General features: G+C 44.1%; 4 protein-coding genes across 10 annotated transcripts in view; 3 read left to right on the forward strand and 1 right to left on the reverse strand.

The window, feature by feature from the left end:
• Positions 1–1,801: 1,801 nt before the first annotated feature.
• tmem50a (transmembrane protein 50A) lies at positions 1,802–5,778 on the forward strand. Its single transcript, XM_047327168.1, has 7 exons — positions 1,802–1,942; positions 2,453–2,579; positions 3,052–3,164; positions 4,157–4,224; positions 4,667–4,759; positions 5,014–5,074; positions 5,162–5,778. Exons 2-7 carry the CDS (start codon positions 2,478–2,480, stop codon positions 5,205–5,207), a joined length of 483 nt encoding a protein of 160 aa, XP_047183124.1. The 5' UTR covers positions 1,802–1,942; positions 2,453–2,477; the 3' UTR covers positions 5,208–5,778.
• Positions 5,635–10,415, reverse strand: rhd (Rh blood group, D antigen). Of its 2 annotated transcripts, XM_047327165.1 has the most exons (11): positions 10,297–10,415; positions 8,298–8,986; positions 7,862–8,042; positions 7,604–7,754; positions 7,334–7,481; positions 7,025–7,197; positions 6,701–6,838; positions 6,500–6,627; positions 6,335–6,420; positions 6,070–6,143; positions 5,635–5,948 (listed from the first exon to the last, which is right to left on the reverse strand). In XM_047327165.1, exons 2-11 carry the CDS (start codon positions 8,446–8,448, stop codon positions 5,922–5,924), a joined length of 1,257 nt encoding a protein of 418 aa, XP_047183121.1. In that variant the 5' UTR covers positions 8,449–8,986; positions 10,297–10,415; the 3' UTR covers positions 5,635–5,921. The 2 variants fall into 2 exon arrangements, with proteins under 2 accessions (XP_047183121.1, XP_035466960.1); XM_035611067.2 differs by lacking the exon at positions 10,297–10,415 and having other exon boundaries at positions 8,298–9,247.
• maco1b (macoilin 1b) lies at positions 9,511–20,242 on the forward strand. Of its 5 annotated transcripts, XM_035611063.2 has the most exons (12): positions 9,511–9,636; positions 9,798–9,931; positions 11,330–11,471; positions 12,375–12,501; positions 13,643–13,766; positions 13,973–14,151; positions 15,118–15,685; positions 16,398–16,556; positions 16,659–16,841; positions 16,966–17,086; positions 17,649–17,823; positions 17,905–20,242. In XM_035611063.2, exons 2-12 carry the CDS (start codon positions 9,852–9,854, stop codon positions 18,105–18,107), a joined length of 2,061 nt encoding a protein of 686 aa, XP_035466956.1. In that variant the 5' UTR covers positions 9,511–9,636; positions 9,798–9,851; the 3' UTR covers positions 18,108–20,242. The 5 variants fall into 5 exon arrangements, with proteins under 5 accessions (XP_035466956.1, XP_035466957.1, XP_035466955.1 ...); XM_035611064.2 differs by lacking the exon at positions 9,511–9,636 and having other exon boundaries at positions 9,645–9,931; positions 15,121–15,685; XM_035611062.2 differs by lacking the exons at positions 9,511–9,636; positions 9,798–9,931 and adding an exon at positions 10,002–10,684 and having other exon boundaries at positions 15,121–15,685.
• A 2,768-nt stretch (positions 20,243–23,010) lies between these two features.
• ldlrap1b (low density lipoprotein receptor adaptor protein 1b) overlaps positions 23,011–23,585 on the forward strand; it is a 31,362-nt gene continuing 30,787 nt past the window's right edge. Inside the window, exon 1 of one of the 2 annotated variants that reach the window (XM_035610466.2) lies at positions 23,011–23,388. In XM_035610466.2, coding sequence (XP_035466359.1) covers positions 23,304–23,388 — 85 coding nt within the window. In that variant the 5' untranslated portion in view covers positions 23,011–23,303. The remainder of the gene's footprint in view (positions 23,389–23,585) is intronic. The other variant, XM_035610465.2, reaches the window with a different exon arrangement.

The following is a 23,585-nucleotide window of genomic DNA, read 5'->3' on the forward strand; positions in this document are numbered from 1 at the left end:
GCATAGTAAAAGGCTTAGGAGCAGGCATGAAAGCCCCATGTGACTCGCACACAATGTCCCCACCAAGCACAAGGGTCCCATGAGATGGAGCATACAGCAGAGGACTTCATAAAGATCTACAGGTCATCCCGACAAACAATACTAAGACAAAGTAGAATATTCTGTTCTCCCTTTGTTTCAATAAACCTTCTGTTTGTTAAACTTGTATGTTGCTGCTCTGCAGCTACACCGCTGTGCCGTGGATTAATGCTGTCTTCCCTTGCTAGTCGGAATTATTCGAGTTCAACACTTGAGTCATGTTCAAGTGTTGTTTGTTGTTTGGTGTTGTGTCGAAAAAATAAAAAAAATGGCGTAATGGCTAATGAAATAACTTTGCACCATGCTAGTAGACTTTAGTCCATTTGTTATGGATAGAACGATAAATAGTATAGGTCTATACTAAGTTAAGGGGAGATAGATTATAGATTAAAACTATGTACAGGACCTACAGCTAATTCTTGTTGCACTATTGTCACTGTACATGGAGGGATACTGTTGCACTCTTAAAAATAAAGAATTACATCAAACCATCACAATCTACCCTCTTCTCCACCATGTTGAAAGGTTCTGGTCACCCCAACTCGGGAACTCGGGTATCAAAATTATTTCCCACTCGTAATAACGACTTGAGGGAGCGTTCATATGCAATTTCCAAGTCCGCAACTTGTATTTACCATAATTCCGATACCACATGAAAGCAGCATAAATCAAGTCAAATGTTAAAAGGCCTGCATACAAGGAGAAAAATACACACTAAGATGGTGTATAACTTTTTTTCAGTCACATTTATGTATCTACCCTGTTAAGCTCAAGGCCCTATTCACAGGTCACTGCACGGAAATGACACGCCCAAAATGAAAAGTACATAGTTACAAGTTACATAGGCAGGGCTACCGCTCAGCAGCCCATTGGTCAATCTGAATGATTGACTATAGATGAATGTCTATCAAACCATCAGAGCCAGTAGAATCTACCATCAGCCCCCAAATCTAACCATTCCCTAACTATCAGGAAGTGAACGAACTATGAGGAATTGGATAGGTTGAAGCCTTTTCACCTTAGAATCCCTCCGCTGAAAGCAAACAGTGGTAAAATACGCAGGTAAACCTTTCAATGTGACGAGTAGCCTTGAGAGAACAAGTTATTGTGACAAAACATCAAAGGTAAGAAAATGTATGTATGTCGCTGTTTCATACAAACTTTCTTTTTCTCTTCTTCGGCTGCTTGTTAGATGACAGTTGCTCGTAGAGTGAAAAAAACACAGACAGTTGGAGTCTTTGGTGTCTCGCTCTGCTCTGATATGTAGCTTTTGGTGTTCTTATGAAATATCACGACCCTCATATATGGACATAATAAATATGTACAGTTATCTTGTTTATGTGATATGCTGATTTAGTTGCTTTGGTGTTTGAAGTGTGTTTTTTCAGGTGAAATTGGTTGATATTGTAACGTAGCAGAGTTTCTCGCTGTTCTGTGCACATGCTGTATGGCTATATTACTTAATGTTTGGCATAATGATATGTGATTTGTTTAAACTGCATTGGAACCAAAACCAAGTGAAACTATTGTTTTAATCATATTTGGTAATAATTGCTTGGATATGCGTTGACTTATTGGCCAAAATACTCATTCACATTACTTCATATTTTTTGTCATATATAAGTTGATGAATGTATATACCAGGTTTACTACTTACTGAGGGGGATCGTGCACTTTATGTACTGTAATGTTTGGTTTGAACGAGGCCCGCTTTGTCCAACAGCACCTGAATGCACCACTATCAACAGCGTCTCGGAGGTCCCCTCGTCGAACGGGTGAACTGCGCATGTGCATGACCGAGCTCGTTCGGAAGCAAAGTCGGGCTAATCCAAGGGGTCCACATCAAACAGAACGATAATAAACGGTAAGAATTTCCTTTAGAAAACGACTCTACCGCCAAGTAATGTCGCCGCGGCGCGTGCTTTCGCGCGGTACAACCACTGTCGTTTGAGCCGTGGTCTTGTTTTCAGCGACTTCGTAGCGAGAAGAACCCTTCAAGGAAACGTTTGCTAGTGCCAAAAGCGACGGAACAAAAGAATCGCCCCGGTCGTGTATTTTAATCCACACCGCGAATGCGCCGTCTGGCTCTCCAGCCTTTGAACTTCCCGTGTCGACGAGCCTCGTCGTCGAACGCGTCCGAGAGCCGCCGTTCGACTCGAGGGGGTCGGGCATCATCCTCAGCGCACAGCTCATCACGCACGGAAGTGGGCTTCGCGTTTCGTCTGGTCCAGGTTTCCAGATGATCGACGCCTCGGGGGGACATGCTGTTAGCCGTCGACTACGGCCCGCGATGAATCACCAACACATCGACGTCCAAGTGTTTTTTCCGTGAAGTTTATTGTTGCTTTGTTGTTGCTTTCGCTTTCGCACACAGACAGTCGGCCCCTGGCGCAAGAGCCATGTCGGGCTTTCTGGACGGAATCCGCTGCGGAGACTGCGAGTGCAATGTGGACTGGGGCGAGAGGAGAAACACCATCGCATCTGTAGCCGCTGGAGTGCTGGTACTTACACGGGTCTCCTCGGTCACATCGCAGCTGTGGGCTACTTCGAGATCCGTGTAGCTTCACAACTAGAGCCCGACCGATACATCTGTCGGCCGATATCAGCCTTTCACAGACATCTATGCTGGATATGTTTAATAGTTATGAGCCTTTAAATGTGCATTTATGTTTACATTTTACGTTAGATTAATGTTTGTTTTCTTTATTCAAATTCTATTTATTTGGTTGTAATTGCTTTTTTTTTTTCAATTTATAATTATTTATTATAAATTTTATGGTTAAACTACAATGTCAAGCCTCAATTACATTTCTTTCACGAAGGTTTGGTGATGACATCTTAGGAATCATTGACAGATTCAGAAAACAAAAAAACAAATGTAGAATTGTGGATTCCTCTTATTACACATTCTTTTCAACGGTTAGCGTTGAGCCGGTGATCTCCTCAGGCTAACTATGGACCTTTTTGTTGCAGTTCTTCACTGGCTGGTGGATCATCATCGACGCGGCAGTGAAATATCCTGATCAGGGGCAGTTTCACCATGCCTATCACACTTGTGGAGTCATCGCTACGGTGGCTTTTCTCATGTAAGACAGACAGGCATTGTGTGTCCTCTGGCAGGGAGTGTGAACTCCTTGAGTGTGGCTAAATTGTCATTGTAAGCTTCATTAGCTTTGTGTTCCCATAGCTTGTAGCCGAATCATGTGGCCTCCCTCAGCTGATACGAGTTGCTTGGTTTCCACTGAGATGGAACATTTGCTACTAAATGACTTAAATATGGACTTTCAGTCAAAAGATAACACGTGGACGTAGGAGGATTGGTTTAAAGATGGTCTCCACCATTAGGTTCGGTTGGCCTTCTTAGTCTTTCGCCATCTACTGACCACTGGTTGGTGCCTCGGGCCCTTTTTCCAGTCAATGCTGCAAATGTTTTTTGGTCTATTTTCCACATGCAGCTGTAACACGTGACTGAAATTACATATGTAGGCCACATGGTAGCAACTAAACTATCTCCATGACAGTTCAGCAACTACATCCACCAAGGAAGGCCATTAGATGTGGCTAAAAGTTTCAGAAACATCAAAGCTGTTTTCAGACATGAACACGGCAAAAATTGGGTCCAGACATTTTCCCTGAGTTTGCTGTTTACGCACGAAGAACGCAGCAGGAGATCGTTCGAGTCAGATGCTTTCACGCCAACAGGAAAATATCCGTAACATTCCGTGGCGTCTGGGTAGGGCCTGCGGGAGGCAGGACTTGATGATAATTCCGCTACGAGAAGCAATGTTTTTGTTTACAGTCATTGACGCGCACACGCAACATTTTCTTGCTGTATTCTCACATGGGCTCACTCTGACATTTTTCGAAAATTTTAATAAGGGCTGGCAGGAAAGAGTTCAAAAAGTCGGCCCTCAGATGATTTTTTGGTTTTTTTTCATGTTTAACAATGTCAATTGTCTAACTTTTTTTTTTTACAATCTATGAGGTGCCATTAAACATGAGCAATCTGGTAAAAGTAACTTCTGATATGTTAGTAATCATTTTTGTTTTCTTCCTTTTTCCCCTCATGACAATTTAGGATAAATGCTGTTTCAAATGGCCAAGTGAGAGGAGACAGCTACAGCGAAGGCTGCATTGGACAGACAGGTGTGGGTGGGTGGGTGGGTGGGTGTGTGTGTGTGTGTGTGTGTGTGTGTGTGTGTGTGTGTGTGTGTGTGTGTGTGTGTGTGTGTGTGTGTGTGTGTGTGTGTGTGTGTGTGCGTGTGTGTGTGTGTGCGTGTGTGTGTGTGTGTGTGTGTGTGTGTGTGTGTGTGTGTGTGTGTGTGTGTGAGAGAGAAAATACACTATGAGTTGCTCTTTATTATGAGCATATTTCCCATACACATTTCCTTTTCACCATTTGTGACGATGCTGCTTTCTTCTGCAGTCATTGAAATATTGTGATGTCATCACGTTTTTTCTCTCATACTAATTTCAGTCCAGTTTCCTTGTATTATCATTGGAACTTACATGCAAGTAAAACACGCAATCATTAAAGGCACCGTACCGATTCACCCAGTAATCCACCCTCTCTTATTTCTGTTTGCAGGCGCACGAGTGTGGCTCTTCATCGGTTTCATGCTGGCTTTTGGTTCTCTCATTGCCTCCATGTGGATTCTGTTTGGAGGCTTTGTGGTGCCTCGTAAGTCCCGTCCTCTGCTTAGCACATCGGAAAGTGCGCTGATTATTCCGTACTCAGTTTTAGGGGGTGACACATTGATCATCGTTTTTCAGTTTTGAGCAACTCAGGAGCGTGTTTTTAAAAGACAGAGAGATTAAATGGGGCGCAGTATGATGCAGTAACTGAAAATCTTATACAATGGCGGTGTGGTATTATGCAACATATACACGCTGTCCCAATTTCTAACCTCTGTGCACCTGTTGTGTCTTTTGCAGAGAAACCTGTTGTGTACCCGGGTATTGCCATCTTCTTTCAGAATGCATTCATTTTCTTTGGGTAAGTCAGTAGTTGTAAGATGCGTCTTACTTTCAACCTATGCTTCCCCTTCGCTCTCTCATAGTATCTTCTTGTCTTTCGCTGCAGGGGTTTGGTCTTCAAGTTTGGCCGTACGGAGGATCTGTGGCAGTAATGCACTGTGTCTTTATGTCCACTGTTAAACACTTACAACTTTTGTAGCATCAAAATTAACATGTTTAATTTAAACCATTGGCTGTATAATGGCTAAATCATAGCTGACCACAATTGTAATAGATTGAATATTTTCAAATGAAGCACATCTTTAAGTGTAGCCATGTAGTCAGAACGGTTTACAACTTGTGTATGACCAAATGTGTATTTTGGGAGATGTACTTCCCTGAACTGAACTGTCCATTTTCCTTTGGGTATACTGACTGCTATGATGTCATTTAATTTGAACTGTTTATTGAGGGGAAAATACATAAATTATTATCATACAAATCATATTGAGAGCAATGTTTCAAAAATACAGTACACATCCAGTACACATAAACTGAATGTTTGTAATTCTGTTGAAATAACACTGTCCACTCTGAAGCTTTGCCATCATCCAGTTTTATTGTTGAAGATTTGTGTTTCACTGCTTCACTCACTTGTATCCATTTTGCTTGTGTAACATCATAACCAAAGTTATTTTCTGACAACTATCGCAACATTAAACATAAACCTACTGGACATTAAAAGTCACCTACATTTATGTTTCTCTGGTTAAACACTGTTTTGCTCAGGAAAAAAACAACTTTAGGAATTAGGAATAATTGAATGGAATTATATACATTAGCGTAGAAAATTGTTTATACTTCCAGGATTCCAGGCTTCCAACGTCTCACTTTTTTACTGCAAGATGAGGAAACTGCAAAATATAAAATTAAATGTAGTTAAATGTAGCACAACAGAAACATGCCAAGTGCAGTACAGTTCAGTATCGCTGTAACTTTTTTTTCAGTGTAGAAAAAGGAATTTAATACTCGTACCTCCCAGAAAGCCTGGTCATCGAAACATTTCTTGCTTTTGGGTGTCCTCCAGAAGTCCCACTTGAGTAGAAGTCCTTAATGATAGATTAAAGTCCTTTAGGAAAAGAAGCTTACAAATTGCAAACAAAAATTATTGAAGCACATCTGTGATGTAAACATCTGTGAACAGTAATGCAATTTACTACACTCTTTTTGCAACTGATAAGAACCTTATTTTATTTTCTATGATATGATAGTGCGAGGGCCCTTGAAAAGGGAAACTTACCTGTGATGATTGCCATGGACAGACAGTTAGTCATGGTGATGAGGAGAGTCGAAATGTGAAATACAGCAAACCGGATCGGGATTGCCCTGCAAAATGAAGGACACAGGGTGTCACACTTTTGTGGCAAGTGCTGCAATGCCTATCATATTCATTCTGCATCCTTACGTTGTGTGATCATCGCAGTCTTTGATCTGCAGAAGAAGATTTGCGAGCCACCCCACCAGACCAGGGAGTCCATGTGTACTGAGAACAGCACAGGTGTCATGGCATTGAAATGCAAGTAGCATTTGAGTCTGGAATATAAAGAACTGTCAGGAATTCTGAGGTATACATTGGTAAAATGGTCATTCTATTGGTGATCAAAACCTTGAGGTATCGGTGTCCGACGGTTGATACAATGGCAGCAGTGAATCCAATCACCATGGCATCCCCTGGCTGATGAACCACTGACATGGAGATGCCAACAGCAACACCACCAGCAAGGATGCATTGCTGCATATGGATCTGACCAGAGGAGTGAAGACGAAAGCCTTTAGTCAGATCTCGCAGTTGTCAGACATATTGACTGACTCATTTAATTTATGGGTGGATCTTGTGGTCCGGAGGCAGGCAGGTGCCCTTCCAGTCCAGCTCATAGTGACACATGAAGTAGCCTTAATTGTGTGTTCAGCTATCGATGTTGGATCATACCAGGTTGAGTTTCCCCTTGGGACTGGAGAGCACAGACAAGGCAGCAGCTGTTACTGCACTGACAGCCAGGGCAAGGTAGGTGCTGCACACGGCCCCAAACTTCCTCCAGGGATTACCACTGTCCACAAGGACGGAGTTAAAACTGGGCCAAAACACCCAGAGAAACAGTGTCCCTGGAGAACAGAGAAGAGGATATCTAATGTGCTTTTGAACTTAAGTGTCCAGTCGAAGGACAGCCATCCCACTCGCTGCACTACCCTACAAACCCTATGCAGCAGTAATGTCAGAAAAACTGAAAATATTACACACCCAACATTGAGAACGATCCAGATCTGTGGTCATATTTCTCTTTTTCAAATCCCTGCTCAGAACCTTTCCGATACAGGATCCAGGCCAGCATGAGTCCAAAGAAAGCCCCAAAGATGTGAAGCATCATGATGCTGTTCAGCAGCTGCACCTGCAGTCAGGGAACATCAGCAATTTACCAACAAAATATGGACAATCATACACATCATGACATGAATGTGATCATCTGAAGAGCTAACGAAAGGCTGAATCACTGGACTAGATGTTGCTTACGTTCAGCACAGTCTGCAGGACCCATTTATTGAAGATGAACCCCGACACCTCCAGCAGGGAGATGAGGATGAGGTGAACCGGGTTAGTCTTTCCCAGCACAGCTCCGATTGAAATGAGGACAGAGGCTGTGCACATTTGAGCTTCTACCAAGCTACATTAAAACATGACAAGCAATGACTTAAATGATAGAACTGTAAAAGAAGCATAAGATTTTTTTTTTTCACAAGGGAAATAAAATTGAAATGTGCTGTGTTATACCTTTTCAAATCCAGCCTGATCTTTCCCCTGAAGGACTCAATTCCATTGAGTATGATTGCCCATTGGGTGGCAATCACGGCCACGAGGAGGTTAAAGGCAGAGGCACTGAAACCATACCTCACCAGGAAAGTGCTTAAGAACCCGAAACCAAGAATCACCGTCACATGCACATCCTGGAACTCTGCAAGAGAAGAGGAGTATAGCAGGCTATAAAATCTGTCATATATCCGAATCAGATGATACCGTCACTTCTAGTGTGTCAGTTTCCAGGAGATAACCCAGATCATCTGCCGCAAAAGAAGCAGCAACTGTAGAAGCTTATCAATGGCCACCAGTAATAGCCGCAGCCCCTCCCAACACTCATGAAATGTTTCACTTTATGTAGCTTCTTAAAGAACCTATTTGACGAAGCTTCATTCAAAATGTCACCACTCACCTGGGTAAATTTTGCTGAAGTTACTTCCATGTGGGTTGACATTGCTCTGGATTTCAGTCCAAAAGGCATAAATGGCAATAAACCCCAGCTGCAGGAGGAGCAGCAGCGGTACCAGGCGGGAGCGCAGACTTGGTGCGTATCGAGGAGCCATTGGAGATGTTCTCTGGTGCACTCCTCACCTCCAAGTGACGCAACTGTAGCACATGAAGTGTTTGAAAGTGGGCGCAACCTCCAGCAGAGCGTTTCGGGTTGTTGTTTTTTTTAATCAGCTGTTGCACCAGCAGAAAATATATATATATATTTCTCCCCCACAGAGCTCTTTCTCACAAAGAAAAGCCTGGAAGCACTGTGAGAATCATGTTTGATCGTTGATCTCTCCAGTGCCTTCAACACCATCCAGCCTGTTCACCTGAGGGACAAGCTGGAGCACACAGGAGTGGATCACCACCTCACATCCTGGATTATTGACCACGTCACCAACCGCCCCCACTATGTGAGGACAAGTGACTGTGTTTCTGACTCAGTGGTCTGCAGCACAGGAGCACCACAGGGAACGCTCTTGGCTCCTTTAATGTTCTGCCTGTACACTGCCAACTTCATGTGCAGCACAGACAACTGCCATCTACAGAAGTTCTCTGACGACAATGGACTTTGTGGACTGGTGCCAGTGGAACCGCCTCCAGATCAACCTTGAGAAAAAAACAAAGAGCCCGTAGTGGGACGAATGAAGGATTATCTTACATTATCTTATCTAATATGTCTCTCTATATCTATTTTTATTTATATCAAGCCACTTTGTTTGGAGCCTACAGACAATGGTATAATCAAAAAGCCACGGGTAAAGTAAATCATACTATAAACAATGACAACTGCCACCTACACTTATATAGACAAATGCACACATTTGAACCTGCCAATACAACATTGTTAATGTTTGGCCGTAGGATAAGTCTGTCAGTGAACCACACACAAAGGTCCTGAAATAAATAACCTCCGTCTGTTGAAGAGGAAGTTTGTTTGTGGCACGGAGTGAATTTGGTCAAACACTTAATAATAAACCACAAGCAGACGCTAGTCACTCTAAGCCCGCCTCTGCGATGAGCTGATTGGTCAACCGGCGATGCCCGATTTGTCCACAAAGGCCTGATTGGCTTGAGGACGAGCCGCTGGACACACAGCGGGCCCCGCCTCCTCTCTCTGTCCTATTTGTCTTTGGCGGAGGGGAAATGTGCGAGCGACTACGGTGCAACGTGAGTGGCTCATTTCCGCATCCGTCAAAGAGGGAGGCCTCGGCGGACAGATTAATTGGATGTATCAGCCGTCTGACAACTGCACGCATGTACGACACGGTTTGCGCTTATTGAGCCTGCGCTAACAGAAAAAGAGGAGGTTCCCGAATAGAGTGCCTTTATTTATGTCTTTGTTTCCAGTGGAGGGGGCAAATAACAGCCACACGTACCACAGCCACTTCATTTATTATTTTGTGTCTGTTTACGCAAGAAAACTGGATAAGACTACAGTGGTTACTCGAAGGCCAAAGCCAAGAGGAGGAGGATGAAGCGGCGCAATGCGGACTGCAGCAAACTCCGACGGCCGTTGAAACGGAACCGAATCACCGAGGGTATATACGGCAGGTAACTTATATGGAGCTTGACGAAGGGGGTCCCTCCTCACGACAGCAATTGGGGGCCACTGGCTGGAGATGCCTGCGGCCCCGTGGCTGCGGAACGTGCAAGTTGCCAACGTTGCCGCTCGTGTGCCAATCAGCTGCCACCGCTGGCGCTCGTATTATCCCACAGTAGCTAGCCGCTGGTGCTAGCGGTGTGTATGCTAGCGGTATGTTTTCGTTGTACATTAAAGGCATCGTTAGCTGTTAAGCTAGTTGCCGCGCTAGGCCGCAGCGCAGCCCGTTTTGAACCATGTCACCAAGTCTCCTCCGTGGCAGCGTTGCTGTTCGAATTGAGTCGTGGTGAGGTTTTGGATAATTGAATAAAAAAACCTCGATTAGCGAACGTTCCCCCACGTCAGTTGTCATCTGAAGATTAGCCGCTTCCCTGCTAGCTAGAGTATCTCCTGCTAGCTAGCTCCACAGCAGCCACGTCCACTCATTGCCAACCCACTTCTCCAATAACACTCAAACCCATGTTAATATATTATCCGTAAACACGACAAGACTGCAGTCAGCTGCCCTGACGTCTGGCGAGCTTGCTTTAAACTACTCAATGTGGACACTTCAAAGCGGCTTGGTTGTCCTTCCAGCAACACCTGACAGGTTCTACCTCGATGTGACTCCCTATGTATCCAATGGACCGGACGTCAGAAGCCACTTGTTACACGCGTGGCACCGAGACCAAGAGGTGTGGAGATGTCCTTGAATTATTGAACAGGTGCCCCCCAGCCCCCAAAACACTCAACTACCATGCTTTGGAGCTCAAAGAACACCCCCACAGCGTCACTGTCAGGGTCTCAGTGTTCTGAGGACAAAATGTCAGCTGAGATCAAATGACTGTATCCTATTAAATTGAAATGAATTTGGGCTCTTGCAAAGATCCAGCAGCAAATTACAACAAAGCTCTCTGTGCATGAGGTACCTCCTCATCCCCTTGGGAATAAATCGAATAAAAACTCATCGTGTTCAAAGCAGCATCACATAACAACATACGGTACAGATGCAGACCTCTTACAGAATGTCTGCAGACGTCTATTGCGTTTCCCTACACATGTACCAAGTTGCAGTTTTTAACTTAAGCTGCTTAGACTAAGTGCAATGCACACAAGCGCCTAATCTGTCAAAGAGCAGCTCCAGAGACGTGCATCTTGGAGGCATGTGTGTGTCGAGTCCTCAATTAAGCTGAACTTCTTTGATATATTGACTTAATGGCGACCTGACATATAATGACTCATGAGGGTTGAGATGAGTATATTTCTTTGTAAACGCATATTACTTTGCCAATATGAAAAGAAAACACTCTTGAAAGGGTATTTGCTTTCCAAAACATCCCGTGTCATCCCGTTTTTCTTCTCATTTTCAGTACCTTCCTGTACCTGAAGTTCCTGGTGGTGTGGGCACTTGTGCTGCTGGCAGACTTTGTACTTGAGTTCAGGTTCGAGTACCTCTGGCCGTTCTGGCTCTTCATCCGGAGTGTGTACGACTCCTTTAGATACCAGGGGCTGGTGAGTAGCTGTGCTCTGATTGTCTTAGGCAGAAATGATGCCTTTCTGAAGAAACATCATCTTAATTACGATGCAGGCAAACGCCCTTCATATCCAAATGTGTGTTTAGATATTAGCTATGGACTTGTGTGTCGACCAAGATGATTGGTGGAGTCGTTTCCTGCTTGGAGGTAGGTTTGAAACTGAGATACAAACAACCCAAAAAATGCTAGAGGGTAGAAGGACTTTCTTATGCTTCAGCCCCTTTGCAACTTCTCAAGGACTCAACCCAAATAAGACACTGTTGCACAAGTTATGCACAAAATGAAACTCCACACATCTGAGCGGATGTGTGAATGTGCAGCTCAAATAAGCCTGCCAGTCCAAATTCTTATACCAAAAATTAGACAACGTATTGCTCCAGCATGCAGGATTATTAAAATGCTCAAATATGTGATTTCATGCCTTACCTCACTTGTCCAAATAACCCGATTCCTTGTGTATGTCTCCTTGGGTCCATTACTGATGCCGGACAGCTTGTTCTTATTGAAATGCATTGTGTAGGTGTGTTTGTTGGCCTGTGTCTAACAGAGGTGTAGAAAAAGAACCAAATATGTAATATTTATATAACTATTCCTGGTATATTTTTTTATCATCCAGGACGAGGTCACTTATTTATTTTTTTTATTAATGATTATGAGGATATGGCAACCAGTCTTTCATGATCTGGTGTCCAACAGCTTCACGCTGGTTGTCAGCCTTGAAACATTTCCATTTTCTTTTTCCAGTTATGGTTAAGTTTTGATTCTCGATATGCTGAAATTGCCATTGTTGAGTTGATTGTGAAATGCTAAGGGAGAAGAGCAATCTACATGTCTCTTTCTCACTCTTGTTTAACACAATCACCTCTCCTCTCCCCTACAGGCCTTCTCAGTATTCTTTGTGTGTGTGGCGTTTACCTCGGACATCATTTGCCTCCTCTTCATCCCGGTGCAATGGCTATTCTTCGCTGCCAGTACCTATGTGTGGGTGCAGTATGTTTGGCACACAGGTACGGCCCTCCTCTGTTTAGATGTCTTGAAATTGCACATGAGAAATTGGCAAATGCCAGTGGTTAGGTTGAATACAGGTTTGCGAGAGGCTTGTATGAAAATCAGGAACAAAATATACCTCATGGCTACGACCTTCATTTTATCTACTCAATATACTGTTTAGATAAACCATGCTTTTGAATTCACAACTCAGTCATTTTCAGATCATCTGCTTGATGCTTCTGGGGAAAGCAGGTGTGAAAAGTGTTGTGCAATACTCATGCACATTGTGTTATCATATTTTCAAATAGTTGGCTTGCTTCTTAGTATCTTGCATGGTGTGTGTAAGTGAGCCTTGCTCTGCGGATTAGTTGTCACTCTGATTTAGTGGTTTCCCCCGTGTTGACCAAAGGCCAGGTGTCAGATTGAAATTCAAATGCCAGTTGGGGGAGGGATAAACACAGAATGGTCCCCAGTTGCTTTCCAAAACCTCCAACTTAACTCGCCACAGATTCACAAGCAGAGGAGTATTAATATTTCTTACACACACTCCATAGCCTGGCGGTAAAGGTGTCTGAGTGTTTTACAAACAAGGAAATAGTGCATAATGTCTCTATCCTGACCACGCTCTCATAAGGGTTCAGTGGTAATGCGGCTATGAGGAGATCACAGCAGGTGTTTACCAGGTCGCTCGCCTGTTCTTGCACTGCACACGTGCGAGCGAGCGAGAGAGAGCGAGAGAGAGAGCGAGAGCCTATTGAAACAGTTAAAGTAGTTGCAATATCATCTAATGTACACAAGTCAGCAGTGTCATTCTAAGGCATGTCTGGATAAGATTTACAAAACCAGTTTTGCTTTGGCTGCCGAGATAATGATAAATCATCAGAGTGGATACATTTTGCATCAAATTGTTAAACTGTCATTGAGGAAAAAGTTGTGAAGTTCTAACGCTGAAAAGGTTTAACAACTTTTGCCGAGCAAAAATATGATGAAATTATCATTTAGGCAGTGTCTAATAAAAGAAAATATAAGCCATGACCAAGCATTCCTCGTCAGCACTGGCAGTTAATGGATCTCTTTATCATGGTAACAATTATGTTTAATATCTAGTCCTAACATTTATACCTTTTTTTTTTTTTTTTTTTTTTTTTTTTTTTTCAGAGAGGGGTGTCTGTCTGCCCACAGTGTCTCTATGGATACTTTTTGTGTACATCGAGGCAGCCATCAGATTCAAAGACCTGAAGAACTTCCACGTGGACTTGTGTCGTCCTTTTGCTGCACACTGGTGAGCCACCGTTGTATTTTAACAAGGTACAGCGGGACACTGCCCTCGACGGGCAGGATTCGAAAGCTGGGTTTAGTGTCCACTGTGAATGTGTCGCCATGGTGCTGAGGAATGATGTGAAGGAAAGACTCATTATAAATTACATTTTCTAAAACCATAAACAAAGAGTAGACTTGTAAGTGTGCTTGTTATGTCCATCTCTGTAGCATTGGCTACCCAGTGGTCACACTGGGCTTCGGCTTCAAGAGCTACGTAAGCTATAAGATGCGCCTCCGGAAGCAGAAGGAGGTGCAGAAGGAGAATGAGTTTTACATGCAGCTCCTGCAGCAGGCTCTGCCTCCAGAGCAACAGATGCTTCAGAGGCAAGAGCGAGAAGCAGAAGAAGGTAAGGTTCAGACCCGCGTACGTGGATACTGTAAGTACACATGACGAGCTAGCTTCATATGAGATCTACGAGATCTGGATAATGAAATTACACTTTTGGATTGATTTGACAAAATAGAGATTTCTTCATGAAAGCACATGGTGTTAATCTCTTGGCTAGTATCTGGTTAGATAGTTTGCTGCCTTGTGTCAGTGATTGTACATCCATGGATAGTTAAAAGATCTGCCAGTCACTCTTGCATCAGTCGGTCAAGACTGTTAAAGGACATAGCAGGCAGTAATGCATGATACAGAAAAAAAACTTTTTGGTTTTGTATATTCTTCATATTTTAATTATTTTTCCCTTTGTTGGTTGAAATCATGCTCATCCACAGCTTTGGTCAAATGTTCTTGGGCTTTATGTTTGGCCCAGGAGTGACAACTCACAAGAGATCTCGGTCCCATTCAAGTGATTAAATGAATGGTCACAAACGGGGGGCCTTTTTCTATTTCCTCAGAACTAGGCTTTTATCAAGTTCTCGTTGTGTTGTCATGAGTCTAGCACTACTACAACAGAAATTTGCAGCAGTATAAGCAGGATGTCCCTCCATCCAAAGCCTGTGGTTGCAGGTGCACCTCCCTTGGAGTTTAAACAAACACACCATGCACATATTGATCGCAAGAGGCTCTGCCCTTTGTGTGTTTTTAGCCAAAATTTGAAAAATTGTATCCAGCAAAAGATTTGTGACCAATTAGAATGGCCAAAGGTCACCGAGATGCAACTCAGATGAGTGGCTGCTTTGTATCTGTAGTCAGAGTCTGTCTATTTCACACAAGTGATACATATAGGAGATGCAGAATTACACACTGGTTATGTGAGTATATAGTCCTTCAGGAAACTCTCTTTAAGATGAATTTTTTTGTGTATACATACAGTATATATATATATTATAGATTTCATCCCAATTACTTGTTTTTCTTTATGCAGCAGCAGCAGCAGCTAAAGGAATATCTGAAGTGGACACACCTCCAGTGTCACAGAATGGCGCCCCAGCCAATAAAAAGATATCGGCACCACTGCCGGAACTAGACTATAGAGAAAAAGGGAAAGAGGGAAGGGGCGGCGGGGAGACTAAAAAGCAGCACAACAGCAACAACAGCATCCTGCCATCATCAGTGGACTCTAAACTCCAGGAGATGGAGTATATGGAGAACCATATGAACAACAAGAGACTGACCACAGAGCTGGGCAGCACAGAGAACCTGTTGCTCAAAGAGGACAACAATTCGTCCTGCTCCTCCTCATCCTCCTCCTCCTCCAAAAACTACAAAAACGCGAGCAGCAATGCGGCGACGCTCAACTCCTCGCCCCGGGGCCATAGTGCTACAAACGGCAGCGTGCCCTCCTCCACGCCATCATCCTCCTCTTCGTCGGGGAAGAATGACAAGAAGCACAAGTTATCGGTGGGGAAGGGGACGTCAGGAGGCTCACACAGGGATCCCTCAGACAACTGTATCCCAAACAACCAGCTGAGCAAGCCAGAAGCACTTGTTAGGTAAGAAGCACACGCTCAGACAAATTCATCAACACACACACACTAATATCATAATTAAGTTTGTTTTGTGGTATGTTTATTTTATGCTTAACTCAATTTACCAAGTGTGGGGGGTTAGGGATAGACGGTTTATTTATCAGGTGTTCACCAAGACAAATGTCCACCATTTGTGGACCAAGACTTGGTGACCGCCTGAGATGACAGCAGATAGAACATAATTAGAACACTATCTGCAGCATTCATTTCTAGTTTAAGGTCTCTGCTTTCTTTCATCATAAATCTAAAGACTCTTTTGCTGAAGGATTGAAAATATTCTTTCTTCAGAGTAGGACATGAAAATAGTTAGGAAGCTTCCTCCAGCCACTTTGAGGTCCTGTAAGAAAGAATGAGATCAAAATTTTTAGTTTTCTTTGTTGGGTTGTGTATCTTGCTCAAAAATTAAGATGGTCTTGTTGTTCTACATAGATTAAATATGAAATGGTCCTGGCAGCAATGCTTGGCTTTGGCTCTGATTTCGGCTGAACTTTATAGACCACAACATCTGGAATCATGTAGCCATAACTACATACATGTATTGATCCTAAGGTGTATTTTTACTTGAAATGCAACGTGTGCTTGAGAAACGGTGTTGTGTATTTTCTGAAAATAATGTAAATGTGATTGTCGTGGCACATCATTTTGTCTCCTCTTTTAACTCTGTCGCCTTGGACAGATTGGAGCAGGACGTTAAAAAGTTGAAGGCGGACCTGCAGGCCAGCCGGCAGGTGGAGCAAGACCTGCGCAGCCAGCTTGGCTCACTGGGCAGCGCCGAGCGCTCCATACGCACCGAGCTGGGTCAACTACGCCAGGAGAACGAGTTGCTGCAGAACAAGTGAGTGGTACTACAGTCCAACGGGTCTTAGCAAGGTCCGGAAAGTCATCGCTTTTGGTTTAGGAATGTCGCTATCAGGGTTTTTGTCCTGTGCACTTGCAGACTCCATAATGCTGTGCAGGCGAAGCAGAAGGACAAACAGACAGTAGGCCAGCTAGAGAAGAGGCTCAAAGTCGAGCAGGAGGCTCGAGCTGCCGCTGAGAAACAGCTCGCAGACGAAAAGAAGAGAAAGAAGTTAGAGGAGGCCACAGCAGCCAGAGCAGTAGCACTAGCAGCAGCATCCAGGTAGGTGCACGTATGATGTTACAGGTTCAGTTTTTGACAATTTCAATCCTGGCTTGTCGCTTGTTTATTTCAAGGTATGATGTGTGATATAATTCACTTCTTTATTTTCATCTTTTTGTCCCAGAGGGGAGTGCACAGACACGCTGCGGCGGCGGATCACTGAATTAGAAACAGAGTGTAAGAAGCTAACAATGGATATCAAGCTGAAGGAGGACCAGATCCGAGATTTTGAACTGAAAGTGCAGGTGAGGATACTTTTTTTTAATTAAAGTACTTGTAAAAATTGTTACTATCAATCTTTTTGCAAGGTGAGTTACAGCTTTAAGAATGTCATTAATTCTTCTTTCTGAATCATAAGAGTTGGAACCACTGAACTTTAGATCTGCTCTGGTGCGGCCTAAGTTTCCAAATCTTGATGCCAATAGCTTTTACAATAACGTGGACCACAGTTTAACTGAGGAAAGATGTGACACAGCATAATACAATATGTCTTTCATGTCAGAGCATTTCTTGCAACTCTGTCCCAGTCAGTTTCTCGGAACTAGCCAATGCTTGGGGTACATGTAGTACAAGTGCAAAAATGTGTGAATATTTAACTTCCCAGTTAGTGCTTACACACAAGGCAGTACAGTAGAAGTCAAACAAGCAGTCAACTGAAGGCTGTTACATGGCATTTACACAATGCTACCTACACATTAGCTTACCAAGACAAATACAAAACATTACACCAGTTTTGCTCATCAAATTGTCGCAGACACCAACCTCCCGACTTGACCCTGACTGCGTCTCTTCCTTTCCATCTTTCAGGAGCTTCATAAATATAAGGAGAATGAAAAAGACACAGAGGTGCTGATGTCAGCGCTGTCAGCCATGCAGGACAAGACCCAGCACCTGGAGAACAGCCTGAGTGCAGAGACGAGGATCAAACTGGACCTCTTCTCTGCACTGGGAGACGCCAAGAGACAGCTGGAGATTGCACAAGGTCGGCCAGATCGACACAACATACGTATTTTCACATGATACCGAGAGTATATTTGGCTGACTTGTTATTGTCTCCGTTCAGGTCAAATCCTGCAGAAGGACCAGGAGATCAAAGACCTGAAGCAGAAGATAGCCGAAGTGATGGCCGTCATGCCCAGCATCTCCTACTCTGCCGACACCAGCAGCATGACCCCCGTGGCCCCCCACTACTCCTCCAAGTTCATGGACACCAATCCCTCCGGCCTAGACCCCAACGCCTCCGTTTACCAGCCACTTAAAAAGTGAACGCTTCATCCTGCCCCCTCCCCTCCCTGCCCTTCATCCTTACCCGTGTCCTTTTCATCTTCCCTGCAGGCCTACCCCCTTCCAATCTGCTCGGCATGTCTGCGGCTGAGAACGTTGTTTTTCTTGGGGGTTTTTTGTTTTCTCCTCGCCAGGTCAGAAGGATGTTGTATTGTGTGACTGTATTTGTTGTAGTTAAAACAAAAGACAAAAAAAAAAAAAACTTTAAACGGACATCACATGTCAACTAGGAAGTCCCAGGTTTTTTTTTCTTCTCTTAAGTGTCTAGTGAAACCTCACAGAATCAGGTATGTACCTTCATCTCAAGGGTGTTGCTCTCCCTTTCCCACCACCACTGCAACCCGTTGCCTGCTCTTTGGTCCTGGTTTATTTCGGGGGGGGGGGGGCTGAATTGTCCCTCCTAAAACTGGAAAAAATTGAGTTCTCCTTCATCATACAGTCTGACCCTTGTCCCAATTTCTTTGACAGATTGTTTTTCTCACAAGGTAGCAAGGCAACATCTGTACAACCAGAGGAATGTAGTGCAAAGTTGGCACAGACTCTCGCCCCCATTATGTTTCATTTATTCTTTCAATCCACAATCGGACACCAAATTAACCCTGCCCTCAGCTGCTTAGGAATTTGGTGGTACATCATTTTATTCAAGTGTATTTTGTGGTTCTATCCTTTAAGATTCAAGTGTTGATTTCAACAAGCTGGAAAAGATCTTATGTTAGAAACGGAAACGGACCTTGAAACGAAACGAACCCCAGCGGCACAAAGTGTTCAGCATCAGTTTGTCCCCCCCCCCCCACCCTCGCTTCTTTTCTGTAAGAGTTTCTGAGTTGAAGGAGCACCGGAAGAGAAGACTGTGTGCGAGTGCTCAGCCTGTCAGTGCTTCTGAATAGTCTTTCAACATTACTAATATGCGTCATGATCACAGTGCCTTGAGTCAAGGACATGCAGTGGGTGAGATGATGAGAAATGGTTGTGAAACATCAGGCTAAAGCTGCAATGGATAAGAATTTGACCCCGCCCAATCAAGAGGGACGAGGTTACTTCAGAAACCAATTAGGTTTTTTGGCCTCTCTGCTGATTTCCACACTCGTGGGGAAGCGGAAGGGAAGGGATGCCCTGTCCCTTATTATCAGTCACAGTGGACAGATACAGTGGTTAGCAACAAAACCAAGACTTTTCATTGTACACCATTGTACGCCTGTCTTCGGTACATTGGCATGACGTTATTAGAGTCTACTGCACACAGGTCTCTGAATGGTCACATGATCCACACACTGAAGCTCATCTACACAATAGTTTGACCCCAAATCCCTCAGCGAAGCCATAGCTCCCTCTTTTCTTTTTCTTTTGAGTTGCAATTGAAAGTTGCACTGTTAGAAAACACACACTGTTTGAAAGGGAAAACTAAAAAGATGGATTGTGCAATGTACACAAAGCTTTGGAAAATACAAACTTGAATATAACAGTTAAATAATATTATTTAATTCACGATTCATATTCAGTTCATGTGCCAAGACTGGAATGCTTTGTTTCCCCAGTAATGTGTTCAAGAATGTACTTCAAATACATTGGCTGACATTTTTATTTCTTTCTGTCAAATAATCCAGTTGAATATCACTCTATGGAGAGAACAGTGGTTACCTGCCTGTAGTAGACAGTTTAGTTAAAAATAAGGGGCTAGAAAGTCAAATTTCCTTTTGTGAATGTTACAGTATTTGCAGCTGTCGGGCAAATGGCTGTTTTGAAAAGCAGTTTTCCTCACTCCTGTTTCTGGTATTAATGTTATTTTCCTGCAGAGAGAAAATCGCTTGAGTCTGATGTGGTTTCGCTGTCATCTGAACTGATCACTGTTGTGCGTGTGGTTTCACCTGCTGTCTACGGAGAGAAGCCTGTTTCGCTCAGCTTGCTGACATTGGCTCCTGGGGGGGAACAAAGATTTGAAAATGACATTTGCGTCAGTTGTTTGGTCAACTGGTTATTGAGAGGTCAGAGGAGTGTTTTGGTTTGTTATTTGTTTTCTATGCCCACAGTCACTGCTCTGTTTCTCCCCAGGTCTGACCTTGGCTGCGCTCTCGCTCTGTGAGGTTTGCAAGGAATAAACTTTTTTGTTTTCTTGCAAATGGGTTTTCCTCTGTTGCTGTTACTGGACAAACAATGTTCAAAACAACTTTCACTACGAGTGCATGTTAAATGGGGCTCCCCACAGATTTTTACACATCAAGATCAGTTTATTCACTTAATGTGCCACTGGCATTGTAAGTGGCAATGCCGGAAAGAGTATTTTTGTATCTTAGCCCATACTTGAAACTAAAACTCTGAGTCCCTAATTTAAATGGAATAGCCACAAAATACAAAACATAACATAACAATCCTTTTGGAAAAAATATATATAGAATTTTATATATATGTATATATATATATACATATTTGTGTGTATATATATAAAACCCCTTCATAAGATAAATGTTTTGCCATACTCTGATTTTGCAGATTCATGAGACGCCCTCTCATCTCTTTGCCACTAGGAGGCAGTGTCCGCCTTCATAATGCAGGTTAAAGGAGATTATCTATGTCAAGAACCACTAAATTCCTCTTTTCAACACCAGAAAATCCCATTCAGCTCAGACTAAAGGAGCTGATGACCGCTAATCACGGCTTGTCAGAACGTGTGAACCACAGTGCTATCTATAACAGCATCGGTTTGTCAGGTTGTTCATTTTCAAAATAACATTTCAAGTGCAATTCCAGGGGGAATTGAAGACCAATTGATTTTATTTTTACACTTCCTCTTTGTCTACATGTCAATTTCCGACAGGGTGTTCTCTGTGCTCTGCTGACCCATGGGCCCTGGATTCCACCAATGGAACCATGAAAGGGGAGCCAGTATTTTATTGCTCTCCCTGTCCCAACTTGGCACCACACTATTTGACTATTTGGCAGAATGGAGCATGTGGAATTAACAGATTGTTAAAAGGTCTTTTCTAGCGGCGGACGTTGGGCACAAGTTGTATTTGCAAAGCCATTGGGCCTCACAAATCTGCAGTAAATCCAGCTGTTTGAGGAGAATAAGCCATAAACAAATGAGAAATCCCAGGTAAATACTCACTATCCCCTGCTGCTCTGCTCAATTAACAAAAAGTCCAGGAGGAATTCTCTTGGTGGAAATGCACTTTCCCTCCTGCCTGTCCCTGTGAGGAACCTGGTACACAGTGAAACGGACTAAAAACGGAATTGGTTTTCACATCTGATCATTAAAGATGTAACGAATTTATATAAATATGCTCGCATTGCTGATGCTATGAGGTCATGTGTAAACAAATCCCCTGTATTTTGACTTTAATTCTCACCTCCAGAGTGAAGAATGTTTGAATAATGAATGTTTGTCAACCTCCTATTCCCCGCCTCTCTATGTGCAGTTGGACCCCTCCTCTCTACCCGCCAGCAGAAACTCATTCATTTTTTATTTCTCTTGCAAAACACACCTTACTCTTTCGCCATGTTGCCGCTTTAAAGGCCAAGATATGTCTCGCGTGCTTCAATAACTGGCAGAGAGTGCAATTTACTGACGGAGAGTGTACCCTTTTGACTCGAGCCTCTCAGTGAAGCACGGTTTGTGGCTGCCAGCCAAGAAACTGATTTACAGGGAGTGCATCTGTACAACCGAAGGGTCATTTTAGTTTACTGGGAGACACTGATGTGATGATAATTGTATTATTTTTGCGTGTGCAGAGTACAACCAAGCACTGCTACCTGAGCTTTATATTGAAGGTGGCCGTCGTGTTGACAAATGTTTCCTTGGGGATGCAGAGGCCTGTTGCACTCTTTATCGCTGAGCTCATCATCTCCTATGAAATCTGGTGCTGCGGGATTTTATTTTTTTGAAAGCCATTCTCCCAAGTGGTTCATTTACAGTTTGGTGGTGGAAGCTCAACGTACATATGTTGCTGGATATCATTTGGAAATGTTTCAATAATGGACCACTGATAACCAAAACCACAAAAGAAGAACTTAAACACTTCTCTGTGCTGCTTTAAACCTCATAAGTTATTGAGGTTTGACCCCATAGCATAAATACACAAATATTACTTGTGGGCATGATGGAACTTCATAGCCACAAACACAGTTTTTCCCACGGCACTCTGCAGACAGTGGCCCTATACTATAGTCATTTTGAACTCCAGCTGTCAGAACAGTTGGTTGTATCTTGTCCTTGAGGACATTTAACATCTATGCACAAAAGAGGTCACCACCATATGAGTTGCTCTTGCAATCCTGCATCTGTGGCTACAGTCTAGATCTCCCTAACTTCCTTATTATTATCATCATCATCGTTTTTTATCATTCCATCAGAAGATCCTTTCTCCTCCAGATGCTCAGCAGAGACTCTGTGGCCCTGGGACTGGGAACAATGGCTCAGTGATGCAGAGAGTCTTTTCCCCTCCCATGCAGCTGTTCCGCCGGCCGATGTTGGCGATCGGGGTGCTGGGGCCGGGGTGAGGCCGCGGGATAGGGGGTTACACACAGCATAGGGCGCACGAAAGAATGGCGCGTCACTGCATGTGATTTCACTGAAAAGGACATGGCTGAGACATGAGTAACAAGGTATGACTTGCCTTGAGGAAAACATTCGAAATTATAAATAAAAAGAAATCGTCACGTCCTACAGACCGCAGTGTGAGATTGGCTGCTTCGCGTCAACCCGGGAGAAAAGTGAGTCGTGACACTTCACACCTCCACAAGATGACGTCGGGAGCTCAGAACGGCAGAAGCCACGTGGCTGAATGAAACATGACGCGTCGGACCGCTGCCCGCGACATGACTGCAAATACAAAAGACAGTGTGTGGGAGTGAAGCCGCGCCGTGTTGTGTGTGAACAGGAAGTGCCGATACTGCCGCTGCTGCAACCTCACTCGCGTGTGACTCCACTACCGGGCGTCACGCGCGTCGCCCGGCTCATTTACATACTTGACACCGCCCAGTGGGGACGAGCGCGATAAGCTGCCGTCGCCCGACAAGCTATGAAGCTAACCGCGCGGAGGGGAGGGAGCGAAACACCGAAACAAAGTTTGGCCGGGAGAGGGCTGCGTTAGAGAGAGAGAGACGGAGAGACGAGTGTTTCGACAGAGCCGAACCGCGGCTTCGTCGGGCTCTTTCGCCCCCCTCACTCTGTGGATTACTGCCATGGACGCGTTGAAGTCCGCCGGGAGGGCGATCATACGGAGCCCCAGCATCGCCAAACAGTCGTGGGGCGCGGGCAGGCACAAAAGTAAGTGTTCGGTTTTGTTCAGCGCGTCTGCCGCGGAGGCGTTAGCCGCCGCCCGAGTTCGGCCGAAACCAAGCTAGTAGCCTCGACCGGTGGCTAACACTACGACCAGTTTACTGAGCGCCACTTTACTACTCGCCTGCGAGCGCGCGCGCGCGCACGTGCGTGCGTGTGTGTGGACGCTGGCTACAGCTGCTGGG

The sequence above is a fragment of the Scophthalmus maximus genome, chromosome 15, assembly GCF_022379125.1.
Source record: "Scophthalmus maximus strain ysfricsl-2021 chromosome 15, ASM2237912v1, whole genome shotgun sequence".
NCBI lineage: Eukaryota > Metazoa > Chordata > Actinopteri > Pleuronectiformes > Scophthalmidae > Scophthalmus > Scophthalmus maximus.

Bases quoted from the DNA above. Each gene is read 5' to 3' on its own strand.
- tmem50a (XM_047327168.1), top strand. From the start codon at position 2,478: ATGTCGGGCTTTCTGGACGGAATCCGCTGCGGAGACTGCGAGTGCAAT. The intron at 4,225-4,666 runs GTGTGGGTGGGT...TTCTGTTTGCAG, and splicing joins AGGCTGCATTGGACAGACAG to GCGCACGAGTGTGGCTCTTC. The intron at 5,075-5,161 runs GTAAGTCAGTAG...CTTTCGCTGCAG, and splicing joins AATGCATTCATTTTCTTTGG to GGGTTTGGTCTTCAAGTTTG.
- rhd (XM_047327165.1), bottom strand. From the start codon at position 8,448: ATGGCTCCTCGATACGCACCAAGTCTGCGCTCCCGCCTGGTACCGCTG. The intron at 7,482-7,603 runs GTAAGCAACATC...CCCTGACTGCAG, and splicing joins TCCTGCAGACTGTGCTGAAC to GTGCAGCTGCTGAACAGCAT. The intron at 7,198-7,333 runs GTGTGTAATATT...TCTGTTCTCCAG, and splicing joins TGGATCGTTCTCAATGTTGG to GGACACTGTTTCTCTGGGTG.
- maco1b (XM_035611061.2), top strand. From the start codon at position 10,593: ATGTATCCAATGGACCGGACGTCAGAAGCCACTTGTTACACGCGTGGC. The intron at 14,152-15,117 runs GTAAGGTTCAGA...TTCTTTATGCAG, and splicing joins AGAGCGAGAAGCAGAAGAAG to CAGCAGCAGCAGCTAAAGGA. The intron at 15,686-16,397 runs GTAAGAAGCACA...CGCCTTGGACAG, and splicing joins AAGCCAGAAGCACTTGTTAG to ATTGGAGCAGGACGTTAAAA.